The sequence below is a fragment of the Mycteria americana genome, chromosome 1 (assembly GCF_035582795.1).
Source record: "Mycteria americana isolate JAX WOST 10 ecotype Jacksonville Zoo and Gardens chromosome 1, USCA_MyAme_1.0, whole genome shotgun sequence".
Classification (NCBI taxonomy): domain Eukaryota; kingdom Metazoa; phylum Chordata; class Aves; order Ciconiiformes; family Ciconiidae; genus Mycteria; species Mycteria americana.
In genome coordinates, this window is record NC_134365.1 from 146,105,500 (window position 1) to 146,122,426 (window position 16,927).

A 16,927-nucleotide genomic window follows, 5' to 3' on the forward strand; every position below is an offset into this window, starting at 1 on the left:
CTGTTTTCAATCCTATTCTCAATTTTCTAGTTGCCATGTGTCAATTTTCTAGTTGCCCATGTTAAGAGACCTGAGGAAACTTCAAGTATGAATAAGCCCGTTCTTGACAGGAGAACAATGGCATTCAGGCACCAGATTTTTTTTTAAAAAAAGTTTATTTGTCTCAATAAATTAATTCTTACTCTTTTTAATATGAGACAAAACCATTATTTTTCCTCAAACAAATTAAAATGTAACTAAAACTTCTTGATAGAAATATTTCAATCATCTTCACAAAATGGAAGATATCCAATAAGGGCAAGTTACCCAGACAGTTAAAGTTAGCCAAAATTAAAAGCAAATACAATGGCATTTAAAAAAGTTACATGTGAGGTATCATTCTCTCTTGGCTGCACCACTGTTTTTGCCAAGAAAAGGAAGAAAGCGAAGAAAGCCTACATATTATTCCAGACTTTCCACAGGAATATACAGTTGCCTGAGCTAAGAAATGCACTTTCAAATTCCTCATTTTTTCTTGGTTATTTCACTACATCAGCAACTAATAATATCTCTTCATTTTCAGATGTGTTCGACTGAATTTTGCTCTCCATCAGCTGAAAGGAAAATAAAAACTTCCATTAGTTTTATATGTAAGTTAGGTTAGCCTCTACTTACTTATGCACAATTCTGAGAGTATTTCAACTTTTGTTGCATATTTTATAGAAATATTTCACTTCTTTGTTTCTTAGCTCATAAGCTTTCCTTAGCTGGACATAACAGTGAAATTTCAGAAACTTTGTAATGCTGACACATGATTTTTGACTGGCCTGGAAGCAGACAGGGAGAACATGTGCTTTTCTCCAATGCACCACGCAGATTACCACAAATCATCTCAAATTAATTAATGCAAAAGGATTAACTTTGCTAAGGTGTGAAAGGAGATGAGTACACATTGGCCTGAAGTTTAGCTAATTGAACAGACCATGAGAAATTACTGGACATAACATGATAAACTGCTGGACAAGAAAAGGGTGCAAGTGAGCTGCTGGTTGGTATGCTGGTCTGGTCAAACACTGTGTGTGACCACTGCAGTCTGTCCTGTTACCTTACAAAATCCTGTTTTCTGTGTCACTTTGCTTTCTATCCTATGTGTCTAACTTGCTAGCGAACTTCATTGAAGCTGGACTAGTGGGTAGGTAGGAGAGTGCTTAGGGACATGGTATAGTGGTGGTCTTGGCAGTGTTAGGTTTACGGTTGGACTCGATGATCTTAAAGGTCTTTTCCAACCTATACGATTCTGTGATTCTGTGATTCTGAGAGACCTGCATCTGGAGAGACCAAAGGTGAGAGCTGGTGACCTGGTGGGGGGACCCAGGGTCTGGTCACAGAGATCAGATGTGAGGAACTTGCGAATTTATGGTTGTGTGAATGAAGAGAGTGAGGGTGTATGCACATCTCACCGGCAAACTTCAGCCCTGCTCAGCCAGAGAGGAGCAGCAGGCTGTCTGCAACCCTGTTTATGTGACTGCTGTTGGTGTTGATGTGGTGCCAAAAAAGGCACCTGTGCTGGTCTTTGTGGCAGGCTGCATTAGTGTCCTCTGTGTGTGTGTTTGTGCATGTGTGGGCCTCATGTTAGGAAAACGCACAGCCCTTGCTGCTGTCTAAACCTACCAATGGGAGCATCACCCTCTACCTGTTAAACAGGAGAAACCCCTTGCGTCTGGAAAAGCATTGCATTTGACTTCCCTTAAGAAACTTGCCTGCTGATTTGCTCTTGTAATTCCTCAAAATATGGCAAAGAGAAGAGTTATTCTCTGTGTTAAGTTCCTTATCATTTAAAAAAATACCTGCAATAGAGTCTTATATGTATTTCACACATTGCATATAAAATAGAAAGAGAACATACCTCTGGATTTGTATCAGGCAGTCCACAAAATGCATTTTTTGGCTCTGGGATTTGTGGAAATGCTGCTTTCCAACAGCCAGTCCTGGAGATCAAAAGGGATGGAATAGAAAAGAAAAATTAAGTAACTATCATGTGTCAAAACCACTGCATCCTTGAACCAGCTCTTATTTTCCTCTTCCAGGATAGAAGAGAAATGAAAAATATACATCTGTAACAGTGTGCTTCCCCTGCCCCCGACCATTATCTCCTGTAACCCTGCTCAGGTGATAACCACCAGTGATGGTCGTAATGGTTGCATCTGGTCATGATGGCTGCATCCGGCTCAAAGTGGGTTCAGGAAACAGATAACAACACAATAGCCAAGGGTTATTGTGCAATGCGCCCAGCTAAGAAACTAAAATCTGTGGTTGGCATGCAAACATGGCTACAAGTCAATCATCTTACCCCCATAAATAGTGAGCAGCCCCAGAGCCCTTTGAGCTCTCCTGCACGGCAGCGGGCTGCACGCCAGCATCTCCCCTTGAGCAGGGACACTTCTCAAGGTTACTCCTCGAGACTGAGAGATTCCTTGCTGCAACAGATCCTCAGTAAGTGACAAATAGCATGCTAAACTTTGAAATCTTAGCTAAGTGATATAAAGGATTGTTTGCTTGTATATAATCCTTTAGACATAAACCATTGACCAAGTCTGGGACTAGGACTGGATCCAGCCACACCTAGACTCCTCTCTGAGAAGGAGTTTAGAAAGCAAAGGGGTCCTTTTCTGAACTCATGACTCAACGGGAGGGTCTCCCTGACAGTTTTGTCTGACCCTGTCCTCTATGCAGTAAGTAATCAAGTGTACCTTGCTATCAAATCTTGTTAAACTGCTGTCGCATTGAACTTTGTTAACTCACTGTTTTATACCAATAAAGTATATTTTTGCTTCTCTCTTACGAGTGAAGTGCACTCTTGCTCCGAATCCACGACATCATCTCAGCACAGAATGAACATATATCAGGAAAACACTAAGAATTTGGATGGTCATAGTTAATAGTTTCATTTTTGGTTAAAGATTGACTAGTAGTTATTTTCGTCTTTGAAAGCAAAAGGAACACCCAGTTGTCCTGCTCTTTAAGTCACTACAACCAGTGAAAAGTGGGTGCAAAAATTTTAACAAGTTAGAAGAACAGTATCTTCTCTGAATTACTGTATATTTCTATACAAAGTGCAGAATATCCTTTTTCCTTGTGTTTCACTTACATGGTTTATTTCAAGAAGCAAGCTGCTTAGCTCATGTGCTTTCGGATATGTTCAGTTTGCTACGACAATTCTAGTGAATGTTGCAAAATCTTTACCGGTAAGTACAATCAACCTGTGTATTTGCAATAAATTCAGCAGTTCAAGAAATCAGAAAACCTGTTGTGTAGACAGTCTACATTGCAAATATTGAGAGCAGCTGTATTGTTAATATAATTAATTGCATATAATTACTCTCTTTGCCACGTTGACAGAAGAGGCCCTGGAAAAAGCTGTGTGGATCAGCTGGGGAGGGACTTTAGGCATCACCATTATAGTACTTGCCTCAGGATCACTCATTTGGATTGATTTCTACTACAGTGTGAGTGAAAAAGTTTTATCTGTACTACAGAGACACCTCTACCTTATTTGTTTAAGAACTGCAGATGTTTCACACACCCACACAAAATAAAATAAATGCATAAATTAAGTTTACCTTTTGCAGAACAAAATTGTGATGATTGCCACTAAGAGGGTCGCAACTGCCACCACAAGTAAAATCCATACTGAAGAGGAAATAATTTCTTCCTTTCCTGAAAGAGAAACAGTCATAAAGTATTATTGTTAATAGAGAGGAATAGATGCACAGCTGTGTCAAACAGCTACTCTGGTGACTGACTGGTGAATGTCAGTCTGAAAGTTTTCACTTGGTATAAAAGTCAACTCTTTCATTTGACACCTTAGCAGTAACATCTGCTGGGAAGGATTGACATTGAGCCTGATTGTCCATCCCCTGCAGTAAGCAGGTACGCACTTCAGTTGCAAATGTGTAACTTTTTGTACTGATTTCCAATGTCAGGCTGTTAAGAGATGTATTAATTCTCTTCCTCTTCTTCTTCTCAGTAATGTGGAAGGAAACAAAATGTTTGCCAAGCCTTTGTAACCAGATGTAACTGAAATGATTAGTTTGTTCTTTCGTAACTAAGCAACATAGAGATAGGAGAGGGACAGACAATACTTTAATGTTGTGTTTGTACACCTATGGCTATGGATATGCTACTGTGCCCAAAGACAATAGGACGAGGAGTAGCACGGACATGCTGCTATGCTCCCAGTCCAGCCCCAGCCCATCGGCAGTTAGAATAATTGGTTTGTGCTAGAATAGGAATAAGGGTGCCAAATCATTGTTAGGAACCATGCACCATGAAGAAGGAAAGCAAGTTACATAAGCAAGATGATATTGTGCATGCCCATAAGAAGGGATCAACTAAAGGACACACCTGTGCGACCACCAAGGACCACCAGAGACCCCCATGGAAGCCCCTCAGAGTTCAAGGACACATGCGTAATGACCATGCAAATATGATAATTAGTTCTGGGAAATAGAATGAATATGTATGATTATTCTGGGAAATTTGATGCATATGTATGTAACTGGACAATGTATGTTGCGGCTGATGTAACCTGTGGTATGCACGCTAGGTGGAATGATCCCCCGTGCATCTGGTGCCGTAATAAAGAATGCCTGCTTCTTAATACTACATTGGTGTTAAGGAGTTTGATTCCCGATTTCGGTGTCGCCTTTCGGTGACATCTGTGTGTCCGTAGAAGCGCAGCAATGTGTGAGGTAGACAGGACGTCGCTGGGGGAAGAGTAGCCCAAGGCATGGATTTTTGTTCTTACCAAACTCTACAGGTGCACTCCACTCCCCCCAGGCTGGGCTCATAAAGCAGGCACTGCCAGCTGTTCTCATTTTCAAGAGGTACTTCTTTCTTGTATTAAATATTTGAAATGTGTGACTATTCCCCCCTTCCTAAAAAGAAAGAAAAACTGAGTTGGTTTTCTTTGTTGCATGTCTAGCTGTTCATAATATACAAGTGCCATTTACCAGTGAAACTTTTACAAGGTTAGGAGAGCATTGCTTGTTAAAGTAGACTGCTGTTACAAAGCAAAAAATAAATATATGCATGTTTATTATGTATATAATATGTACGTATCTGTGTATCTCATTTAAAAAATAACCTGTCACTCAGTAAACTTTTTATGTTTAGAAGCTTTTCATGTTTTAAACTATATCCTGTAATTTCTTATGATATAGTCTGATCTATTGATAATTTCCCTTGGGGCACCGACAGAGGCAGAAAAATATCTTGAATTGTCTCATTTCAATACTGCTAGAATTGAGTGATTTGAGGAATAAACTGTCTGCATGCACCTCACCTTCCTCAGTCTTTGCATTATGACTTTTCAGGAAAAACATAACTTTCTAGCCAAACCTGTAAAACAAGTAGAAGACTGCAATACTTAGTGTTACTACAATTTACTGAAACATGCTTGCTCTTGGATACTTTCAGGATAGAGGTGGGATGTGCAAGCTGCACTATTTAGAAGGAGGTGTAGCATACCTGGAGGACAGCCTCCATCCCAAAAGACCCCAAAGGACTTTTGTGGTCTTTGTTTTTCATAAACAAAATTAACTTCCTAGGAGATGATTTCTCTGTGTCTCTTTTCTCTGCTGTCACTGATGTGTAACTTCAAATTCTGATCCAAATATGTGAGGGGGAGAGTGGACAATACAATGTAAAATGGAAGGTTTTTCAAAATACTTATGGGAATAGTAATAAAGTCCTGCACTTGAATGTATAATAAATGACATGTCATGATGATTTAGCAGTTTGGCACATTAATGAAATTTATAAATAAGGATCCCATAAAGCATAGGACATTGAACACATACTGATTTAGGACATTGAACACATACTTATTTAAAGGCATTTGCATACTATTTACCTTTCACAAATTACTATGAAACTAACATGTATTGCTGATTAATAGAATAAGCAGACTTACTTGTATAGAAGTGTATTTGGTTTTTCCCTCAGGATTATCCTGTAAATGAGAAAAAACCCTTTATTTTTATGATTGCTTGTTTTGTGTTCAGATAATAAGTCCTTTTTATCTACTGTCCTCTTTTTCTGCATTACTCTTTCTTATCTACCTGACAGTTTTTCAGAAGAACTAGTAATTTATCTAACCTTTAGTATCTAATATATAATTCATCTACAATGCCAAGTTTATATAGTAACTAATTCTTCTATGGAAAAGTATTTGTTTTCCTTACCACCAGAGCTGACAATTAAATTTTATTTCAGATTGGTGATTAAACTGAATGAAAACTGTAACTTTATTCTTAAACACACCAGGAAAAAAAAACAGATAAAAATGTGGGAAATAATAAACTTTTTAGTTTACATCTAGTGTTTATATTTTACAATAAACGTCACTATATTTAATTCCAAATACTATGTAAATATTGTTTCCTTTTCCCTCCAATAAAAATATTCAGGACTAACATGGATTCACACATATTTTAGGCTGCCCTCAACTACATTTCTGATAGATAGAATAAAATTCACTCATCTCTTCTGAATAGCCATAATGACTACCATGTAATGTAGTGACCACATACAACTAATGACTGCAGACTGTATCATCTCCATTAGCCTGCCAGAGTTACGTATTTTTAAATTATTTTGCATTCTGTATTGCTACATTTTAAAACAAAATGAAATTAATCCAAACTTATTTTATCAAATAACTGTATGCATGCTTATGTGGCACCTGAACATGAGTTTGCAAGGCATGCTGCTGTACAGGACAGCTTCTAGAATCTGTAAACAAGCTAGCTTAAGCACAGGCATCAATCTAGGAGAAAGTGCAACAATACAGTTTCCCTTTTTTTGTGTTTATACTAAAATAATATATGAGAAATTGAAACAATGATGTTATGGAAGACTTCAGAAAGTGGAGTTCCAGAAGGACAGCTGGTCTTTTGCAAATTTTGGAAGAAGACATATATTAAAGGGCACTGCATTTAAAAAAAATGAGGGAGAAAATGTGTATGATAGTTAAAAGAGACTCCCTCCTGCAGGGGATGGTGGCACCAATCTACTGACCTGTCTGTTGCTTGCCTAGGGGCCAGGATCCAGGGTGCTACAGAAGGACTGCCAGACTTGTCTGGCCATTGAACTATCACCCCTTCCTGCTCTTCTGTTTGAGCACCAATGATATGGCCAGGGGTGACCTGGATGGTTTCAAGGGTGATTGCAGAACACTAGGGGGATGGTGAAGGGCAGGAAGCCCAGATGGTGTCTCCTCAGTCCTTCCAGTGAGAGGGAAAGGCTTGAGCAGTATTGAACTCATCCAGCAGGTCAACACCTGTCTGAGTGGCTGGTGTCACAGGCAGGGCTTTGGCTTCTATGACCTTGGGACCCCATGGGATAATTGCTGAGGTGACTTAGAAATTACACTTTTAGGTAAGGCACAGCATTGAAGAAGCTTCCCGGGTGGAATGCAGCTGACATGCAAGGAATCCACTCCATGGAAGTTCCCTAGGCCTGTAACCTTAGACATCGGTAACACCAGGGGAACTTGGTGTGCTGACTCTTAGAGGTACTGCTCGCAGGGTGGAGTGGTGTGGAGATGCTGCGGCCAGGCTCTGCAATGATATGGGAGCTTAAAGGTATTATGGAACTGATAAGCTGCATATTTACTACCCTGGGCCAACAGCCTGTCACATTTTTTACAAAATGCTGTCCTTTTGGTGAACTTTGCTCATTATAACATCATTATAATACCAAAACACACCTCCATCCCCAAAGCTACCCGCCTCCAAGGTGCGACCACCCCTCACTGAGCTTGCGCTCTGAATTTTCCTAGCTTATACCTTTAAAAGCGAAGTGAGAAAACTTTATACCAATCCTAAACAAAGGTATGTATGACTAGAGTCACTCAAGCTCCACCCGAAAGGAGAAAGATAGTATAAAATGGTTTAAGAGAAAGAGAATGTTAGGGAAGACACCATCGTGTACCACTCTGACATTTGGGATCAGTCGACGGGCTGAGCCTCTCTTCCCTCCCCATCGGGACGCCTTTGGGTAGGAGTCGAACACTTGGTTATACCAAGTGCCTCCCCTTAAGGGAAACTTAGAAATCTCTATAGAGTCGCTTTATTATCTTTTAATGTGTTTGTAGCCAGCAGTGTTACTCATATTCTTGGTATTTGCATGTGCTTTGCAGATAGTGAATTTATCACTGGTAATCCAAAGAATCTGTGTGTCTGTTGCTCTAATAAACTGCACTCTTCATTGATCTAGCCGTGGTAGTTCTCATTGAACACGACCAGACTCTTTAAGTGTGGCCGTGATAGTTCATGCAACACGACTAGACTGGGGGTGTAAGCGCGTTATTAGTGAATCCGTAATCGTGAAGTTCAGTACGCTGGACATGACCGGACTTATAACATTGTAAATTAATGCTGTCGCCTTAGCGAAAGCCCTGAGAGCTCTGGTTCTGATAAGTGGCTATACACACAGTCCTTAGAAAATAAACCGTTGACCAAGTCTGAGACTAAGACTGGATCTAGCCGCGCCTAGACTCCTCTCTGAGAAGCAGTTTAGAAAGCAAGGGGGTCCTGTCTGAACCTCGTGACTCAACGGGAGGGTTTTCCCCCTCCAGCCACTCCTTAGACTCCTCTTTGTACGTGACAGTAACTCAACGCAACAGACCCTTTTTGAGAAACGGGGGCTACTGAGCAGGCGTGGGATGCATCTCACCAAGTGGGGTGAGAGTGTCCTTGCAAACAGGCTGCTAACCTGATCCTTGTGCTCTATGTAAAAGAGTGCCTTGAATACATAGAGCTCTGTGTTGGGACAAATGATGAACCAGTAAGAGAGCTTGTGAGTAGGCATCAGAGGACAGACCAACACAGGTGACAATGTAGTAGGTGTTTGTTCCAGATCTCCTGATCAAGACAAGGAAACAGATGAAGCCCCCTTCAGGCAACATGAGAAAGCCTCACAGCCACAGGCCTTGGTACTTAAGGGAAATTGCCCTGGAGAGCAAAGTTGCTGGTTGATCTACAAAGACAGCCTCCTCAGAGCACAAGTATGGTCCAGTCTGGTGTGCAGAAAATCGAGCAAGTGTGCCAGGTGAGCCTGGCAGGACATGAAGCTTGAGTCTGAGCTCAGAGGCAAAAAGGAATTATGCAGAAGGTAGAAGTAGGGGTTTGGGAGGAATACAAACACATCATCAGCACATGCAGGAACGGAGTCAGGAAAGCCAAATCTCAGCTGGAATTGAGACTAAGTGAGGGGGGTGAACACAAGAAAGTTTTTTATGAGTTCACTGGCAGCAAAAGGGAGGTTAAGGAGAACGCAGGCCTATTGCTCACTGGGTTGGGGGAACCTAGTGACAAGGGACATAAGAAAGGCTGAGGTATTTGGTGCCTTTTTAGCTCAGTTTTCACTGATAAGGTTTGCCTTCAGGTTTCTCAGATTTCTTTATCTATAAAGCCTTAACTTAAAACATTGCTGAAGAAGAATCCAAGATTCTCAGCAAATTCAGTTTATCGGTGTCAGACATGAAAAAATGTGATTTAAATTATGTTAATCACAGTGTTATCCTTTTTTTTGTTTGCTCCCAATGCAAGTAACTTCCAATTGTGAAAATAAAGTTTAAAGGCTAACTGTAATACAATATATGTTGGTCATAGTGTATTAGTAAAACAATACAAATTTATACCTGGCAGTGGTAAAGCAATGAATTTTGCAATACAGTAATTGCTGGACCTTGACATAATTAGTAACATGAAAACTGCTAATGATTATTTTAAAAATGCTAGGCAATTCAGATTATGTGTGAATTGAATATTCTTTATAAACCAAATATTAGGCATATTAAAAGACTTTAAGAAGTATGTATTGCTTTACTGCAATGCACTTTTATTCCAATGTCACACAGAGTTTTCTATAACCTTTCTTTGCTGCAATGGCCAAGGGATTCGGAGAAGTAATGCAGTTTTGTAGCAGTTAGTTGGGCTTGCAAGAAAACCCATTTATGAAATAGCAAGCCCGATCCAGACTAAGAAGTTCCAAAACCCAGAAATCTAGGGAATGCCTTCAGTCAGCCCCTAAGTGGCCAAATCTGGTTGTAGTACAGGCAGGTTTTTTCTTTGCAGTCACTATCTTCCACCCTGTGGTCATTTGATGCAATTCTCCCACAGTTACGGTAGGTCTACTCCTGCAGCGGAACACAGCAATCTCACTCCTTCCCTATTGCTACAAAAGGACGTGTAAAGCCAAGGTCTGAATTTGCCTTTCAGTAGCTTAAATGATTCCCTCAGTAACCTGTGCTTCTTCACACTGCCTTTTCTCACATTGCTTCTCTCACATTGCTTTCTTCTCTCACACTGCTTTCTCTCACATTTATTTTCCTTTTATTTAACATTGTATAATGTTCAACAATGTATAAGCTTCAACTCTTGGACCAACAGGTGTGTTGCTTATATATGATACCTGGATAAGCTATTTACATTTCATATATATATAAATTTCATTCACCTCCGTCTTGTTAAGTGGATGCACATTTCTCTGTCCAGAATTTACAGCTGAGCTCTGCCCTTTCACACAGAGGCAGTCACCACTGGAAGGACTCCAATCCAGGACAGCTCCAACAGGTCTTAGTGAAAGAAATGCCTTTTCTGAGTGTTGTCACAGCCAAAGCTGTGATATGTTCAAGTCTTGATTAACCGTGCTTCTCTTAGTCCTACACAGTCACAGTCAACCAGGGTATCTCCAGCAATATCTCACACAGGGGAACAGGAATAAAAAAATGGGGCAGTATGGCATAACAGGGTGCCTGAAAGGCACAACCGCAAAGGAATATGGTGTTACATATGAGGAAGGCTACACCATACCAGAGAGATTGATTTTCTTTCTAACCATGTGTATTGGTAAATGCAAACATATGTATTAATGTTAAATGTAGGTGAAGAAATTCCTCTTACCTTATCCTTCATGTTGATTTCATATTTAAAACACTTGTCTTTGTTAGAATGACTTATTGGGGGTCGTTGCCATTGAACTATGCAATCATTTTTAATTTCATCACAGTTGACAGTGATATTTGATGGAGGCATGAGCTTTTCTGAAATGATATAACCAAGAATTCAAATAATTAAAATCACTTGATCCCTTTTTGCTTTCATAAATTGCAAGTAACACCTCTATGAAGAAAGATACTAATTTGTATCTATTTTTCTTAGGCACTCTGTTAGACATAATTGAAAGACCAAAGTTCTTTAAATCCTTTCCCCAGGATCAGAAAAAACAGGGACTAAGCCAGGGAACATGACTTAGGAGCATACAAAGATACAAACCCTCTCCATTTACTTTTCCAGATGAATAAGGTAGAGTCCTGTCTTCTTTTTATAAGGATGTTTTTTACTGCAGAAGAACAAGCTGATGCTAACCCTAATGTAAGAAATCCAAAGGTCATTTCTTTCTTCAAGCCTTCTCATGCAATGCTTCTGTAACATGAAGGTGTTGCTTGCTTGGTGTTGTGAACCATGCAGTTTATTCCACCCTTCCAAAAAATTAGCCATACAAATTTAAGAATGACACGTCAATTTTAAGAATCTAGCCAACTTCTTCACATATCTCCCCTAAATTCACTGATTTGAGCAAAAATATGAGGACCTTTATATTTTGATCATTGCCAAGGGCTTGATTATTGTAACGGCAAAAGACAGCCACTCATGACAGAAAGGGTGACAAAAGGCTGATAGAGGAAACCTTAGTTTCAGCCACACTGCTGCCTTACATCAATCTTTAGAGACAGACCTGGCCTATTTGTGATGGGCTTGGTCAAAGACCTGTCTTGTTTCATCTGCCATAAGTGATATTACAGCTTAAGTCCTTCTCCTTATAGGATGAAGCCTTGTTTGTCCATTTTTTGGAGGCAATACTAAAAACAGTGGGACTTTGCTGAAAAAGATTTGTCACAGTAAAAGTAATTGCATGGGATGCTTCCAAGTAGAGCACCACATGTGAAAGTGCATATGAAAACCTGGGGTATTTTTTGCACTTATTAATTTCTTTAATCAAGGGTATGGTGTCAGTGCCTGCCACCCCCACTGGCAAGGAGGAGAAATCGGTGCTCAGATAAACTGGGGAAAAGTCTCCTCTGTTGAAAGGCCTTTGGCCATCATTGAAAGGACAGCAGGGGGAAGTACAGTCTCTTAAGTCCTGTGGACCTTGCTGGAGAAAGACATAAAAACAGTAAGGGTAGATTGCTAAAGAATCTGAGGCGGGCTGCAGCTGTGGAGCTTTCTTGCTCAAATTTCTTAATTGCTCTTTTGCTTGGGGAATAGGTTTTCTTGAAGTGGCCACAGTCTCTTACTTTTGACTCTAGGTGAAACAGGGTACTTGGCTCCTTCTCAGGGATAAATGCTCTACTACCCTCATGCAATAATGAAAATGAAGCAGAAAGAAATTATTTACTTACCAATTTTATACAGTTTAATGTACTCATCGTAGAACTGGATCCGAGAGTCTTTGCTAGACCCATTCACCAGGAAGTAAGCTTTATCAGTGTCTATCTTCACATTTTGGAATCTACATCCTGTGTTTCTGCCATTTTCATCTTTAATGTAAAGCTGACATTCCCTTGCATCATCATATCTGTATATAGCAAGGTATTTTAGTTAAACGTGGGCAATGTGATGTGTCAAATGAGAATTCAGACTTCCCTAGACTCAAGCAGACCTGCTTACCCCGAGTTCTGCCAGTAGAGAAAATATTGGGTATCTCCTGGAGCATCCTTGCCTGCCTGCCAAGTGCAGTTCATGAGGGAAACGTTATAAATCACACAGGAGAAGTTTTCAATGGCCGACCCATTCATGCCTGCAAACACAGGAATATCCGTGATGAGGAAAAATCGTGTGACTGCTCCAAGCTGGAGGATCTTGTTACATGCTTAGATATGTGAGACACTGCAACTCCAGCTGGTTATTGCTTGGGTTAGGAATGACTTGCTTCATTTTAGGTGGTAACACAGGAAGATATTTGCACTGACAGATTCAATTAAGAATTTGTCATGGATAAATCCTCCAAAGATATGATTATAGCTGCATCTGATAGAACAAGTCTCAGGGGAGCCTACACTGCTCTAGTACAGGCTGATGCCTAAAGTGGCTACTCCTGTGCTTTGAATTGTTCACATGCAAAAGGAGGCACTGGTGCCACAGTGCCACAAATCTAAACATTTGCTTGTCATCCTTCAGTACGCTGCTGTAGCATTTCTATCTGAAGGATGTTCTTCAGCACCCTGTCAAATGAGTAGGGAGCATGAGGATCAGGTTTGAGATCACCTGAAGAACCTGAGCATACATAAGTCCATGGGGCCAACAAGATGCATCCTGGGGTCCTGAGGGAATTGGCTGATGTAGTTGCCAAGCCACTCTCTTTATTTAAAAAGTCATGGCAGTCAGGTGAAGTCCCCAGTGACTGCAGAAAAGTGAAAATCGCACCCATTTTTAAAAAGCGTCATAAGGAGGATCCTGGGAACTACCGACCAGTCAGCCTCACCTCTATGTCTGGTAAAGTCATGCAACAGATCCCCCTGGAATTTATGTTGGAGCATATAGAAGACAGGGATGTGATTAGAGACAGCCAACATGGCGTCACCAAGGGCAAATCATGCCTGAGTAATCTAGTGCTCCTCTCCAATGGAGTGACTGCATCAGTCAATAAGGGAGGAGTAGCAGTTGTCATCTATCTGGATTTCTGTAACACCTTTGGCATGGTCCCCCACAACATTCTTGCCTCTAAAATGGAGAGATATGGATTTGACAGATGAACTGTTAGATGATAAGGAACTGGCTGGCTGGTTGCATCCAAAGACTTACAGTAGTCAATGGCTCAATGTCCAAGTGGAACCAGTAAGGAGTGATGTCCCTCAGGGGTCCATACTGGGACAAACATGATTTAATGTCTTCATTAATGACATAGAGAGTGGGATCGAGTGCACAGTCAACAAGTTTGTGGATGACACCAAGCTGAGTGGGGCAGTTCATTTGCTAGAGGGAAGGGATGCCGTCCAGAGGGACCTTGACAGGCTTGAGGAGTGGGCCCATGTGAACCTCATGAAGTTTGAAAAGGCCAAGTGCAAGGTCCTGCACCTGGGCCAGGGCAATCCTCAGTATCAATACAGACTGGGGGATGAATGGATTGAGAGCAGCCCTGCAGAGAAGGACTTAAGGATACTAGTGGGTGAAAAATTGGACATGAGCCAGCAATGTATGCTAGCAGTCCAGAAAGCTGGTCGTATCCTGGGCTGCATAAAAAGAAGAGTGGCCAGCAAGTCGAGGGAGGTGATTCTCTCCCTCTACTCTGCTCTTGTGAGACCCCACCTGGAGTACTGCGTCCAGCTCTGGGGTCCCCACAACAAGAAAGACAGGGACCTGTTGGACTGAGTCCAGAGGAGGGCCACAAGAATGATCAGAGGGCTGGAACACCTCTCCTCTGAAGAAAGGCTGAGAGAGTTGTTCGGTCTGGGGAAGAGCAGGCTCTGAGGAGACCTCATTGTGGCTTTTCAATATATAAAGGGGGCTTATAAAAGAGACATAGAGAGACTTTTTACCAGGGCCTGTAGCGATAGAACAAGGGGCAATGGTTTTAAATGGGAAGAGGGTAGATTTATATTGGACATAAGGAAGAAATTTTTTACGATGAGGGTGGTGGGACACTGGAACAGGTTGCCCAGAGAAGTTGTGGATGCCCTGTCATTGGAAATGTTCAAGGTCAGTGTGGCAGGTGCACCCACCCTGACAGAGACCGGGGCTTTAACATAATGACTGTTGATTCCCTTTGCACCCTTACTTTCATGCCCTCACTTTTCATGCCTTTATGCCCTTACAGTGACAGCTGCTGGTAGATTGTGCCTTCAGCCAACAGGGAACTGGCATGGCCATGTACGACCACAGGTCAGATTTGACCAGTGTATAAATGGAGTCTGTCCGGAGGGCAAATGGAGTCAGTCCTCCTCGGAGCAGTGGGTCTGCAGTCGGGGACTCTCCCCTTGGGTCGGGACGCTGCCCAAGGTAACACCCCGGGGTCGAGAGCCCTCGCCTTGGTGCGTGGTTGTGCATCTTGGGTCATCATTCTAAACCTTAGGAATTCTTAAGTCGGCTGTGTAGTATTAATTTCAGTTGGCATCCTGAACTTGTGATTTACTAATGTTCATCAGAGTACCAAAACACTTTGATTAGAATAAATCTTATTTTGGGTTTCATCACCTGCCTAATTTGACTTTGTGCACCTCCACAACAGTCAGGTTGCACAGGTCTTTGAGCAACGTGATCTAGTGAAAGATGTCCCTGCCCATAGCAGGGAGATTGGACTAGATGATCTTTAAAGGTCCCTTCCAACCTTTTAGGTAATGACTGGAAAGGCTAAAGGTCCCTTTCCAATCATTTTATGATCGTATGAACCTGCTTGGCCCTCAGGAGCCACTCCAGAAATATTGTGTCTTCACAGGCTTCTGTGTCACACCTATGAGCCCTGAGCAAGCACATCACTGCATCTCCAATGTCCCTGAAGGCTTATGTCTTGTTTTTAGGTAAGTCAGTAAGGACCCATATGTCTAATTCAGTCTGTCCTTTGTACTTAAAAATTCTCATCTGCACAGCATGATATGCCTCTCACCAAAGTTCCTCTGAAACCAGGAAAAGAGACAATCTTACACTTCAGTCCCATCAAGACTCTGATTCCACAAGAGTCCTCTGAAGGCAAGAATTTCACAAGAATGGCCACAGAGGACAGATATGCCTCAGTACCAAGATAGGGCTCAACAAAACCTAGAAAGGACTCCTAAAACAGAGACTATCTTGTACCTACCAAGGATACTTTCCTCAGTTACTTAAGGTTATGAAAGAAAAAGAAGAAAGTGTAATGATTTATCTCCGTTAAAACTTTACACGGCAAATTTACCATTATAGTCTCAGTAAAATCTCCTGCAGTCACTGAACACCAGTCCTCAGTGAAATTCATGCTGCTCATCCAACTCAGTTCCGTTTTCCACCAATTCAACCTCAAATTTCTAATAGGTGAGTCTGGCATCTCCACTGCAATTGTCACATAACAGGATCAGTAAGGTGCAGGACTGATTCCCAGATTTTTGGGTGCAGAGGTTACTACCTAGCATATCTAAGACAGAGGCAACTTAAGCACAAGTACTCCTCAAATAATGAGAAGCACGTTACACTCCACCTCAGAGGATTGCCCCATGGAAGTGTTCTACTCACATTCTGTGCAGTGCCAGCCAACACACAACTGGGTGATCAGCAGCATCCACTGGGTCATGAAGATGAGTGCAAGAGGAGCAACCATGTCTTCCTCCTTGGAGACAGAGAACAGTGAAACTTGCTCAAGGTGAAAGATGCCAGTGTGAACCGCTCTCCTCTGAATTTGTCTAGTCTGACCTGCTCGTATGCCTGCTTCTACGCCATCTGACCATCTCTCAGTTCTGGTGGGAGGAAAGATAAGATAGACTTCTCAAGCAGTCAGAGAAATGTTCAAATAAACAGTAACACAGTTAAAGAAGTTGTCCTTTTCAATTGTTTCAAAAACAATTTGTGTAATGATTCGTAAAGCTGGTGATCTCGGGAGCACTGTATAAACGTTACATACATACATTTGATGACCGCTAATTTAAGGTCTAAAGGTTATTTGTCTATCTGCTATATACAAAGGTTAGGATGAATAGATGTCAAGCAGGTGGGTAAACAGCTGCAAAAAGAAAATATCAAAATGCTTCACAGCAATATTAATCAGCTCAAGTTACCCAATGATGAATATGGTAAGTTTGGTGGGGGCATTAGTTCATTTACTTTCAGGAAGTTTTTGATTATACACTTAAAAGTGGATCTAGGAGCGGTGTCCAACTTCTACAAATTCAGTACCGAACCTGGTAAGAAAATTAACA

At 41.3% G+C, this 16,927-nt stretch overlaps 1 protein-coding gene across 1 annotated transcript; it reads right to left on the reverse strand.

Annotated features, from left to right (window-relative positions):
• Positions 1-313: 313 nt before the first annotated feature.
• LOC142419777 (granulocyte-macrophage colony-stimulating factor receptor subunit alpha-like) lies at positions 314-16,332 on the reverse strand. The gene is made up of 9 exons (XM_075523054.1): positions 16,248-16,332; positions 12,717-12,846; positions 12,449-12,624; positions 10,950-11,089; positions 5,954-5,992; positions 4,787-4,916; positions 3,600-3,696; positions 1,886-1,967; positions 314-593 (listed from the first exon to the last, which is right to left on the reverse strand). The coding sequence occupies exons 1-9, from the start codon at positions 16,330-16,332 to the stop codon at positions 519-521; spliced, it is 954 nt and encodes a 317-aa protein (XP_075379169.1). The 3' UTR covers positions 314-518.
• Positions 16,333-16,927: the final 595 nt, after the last annotated feature.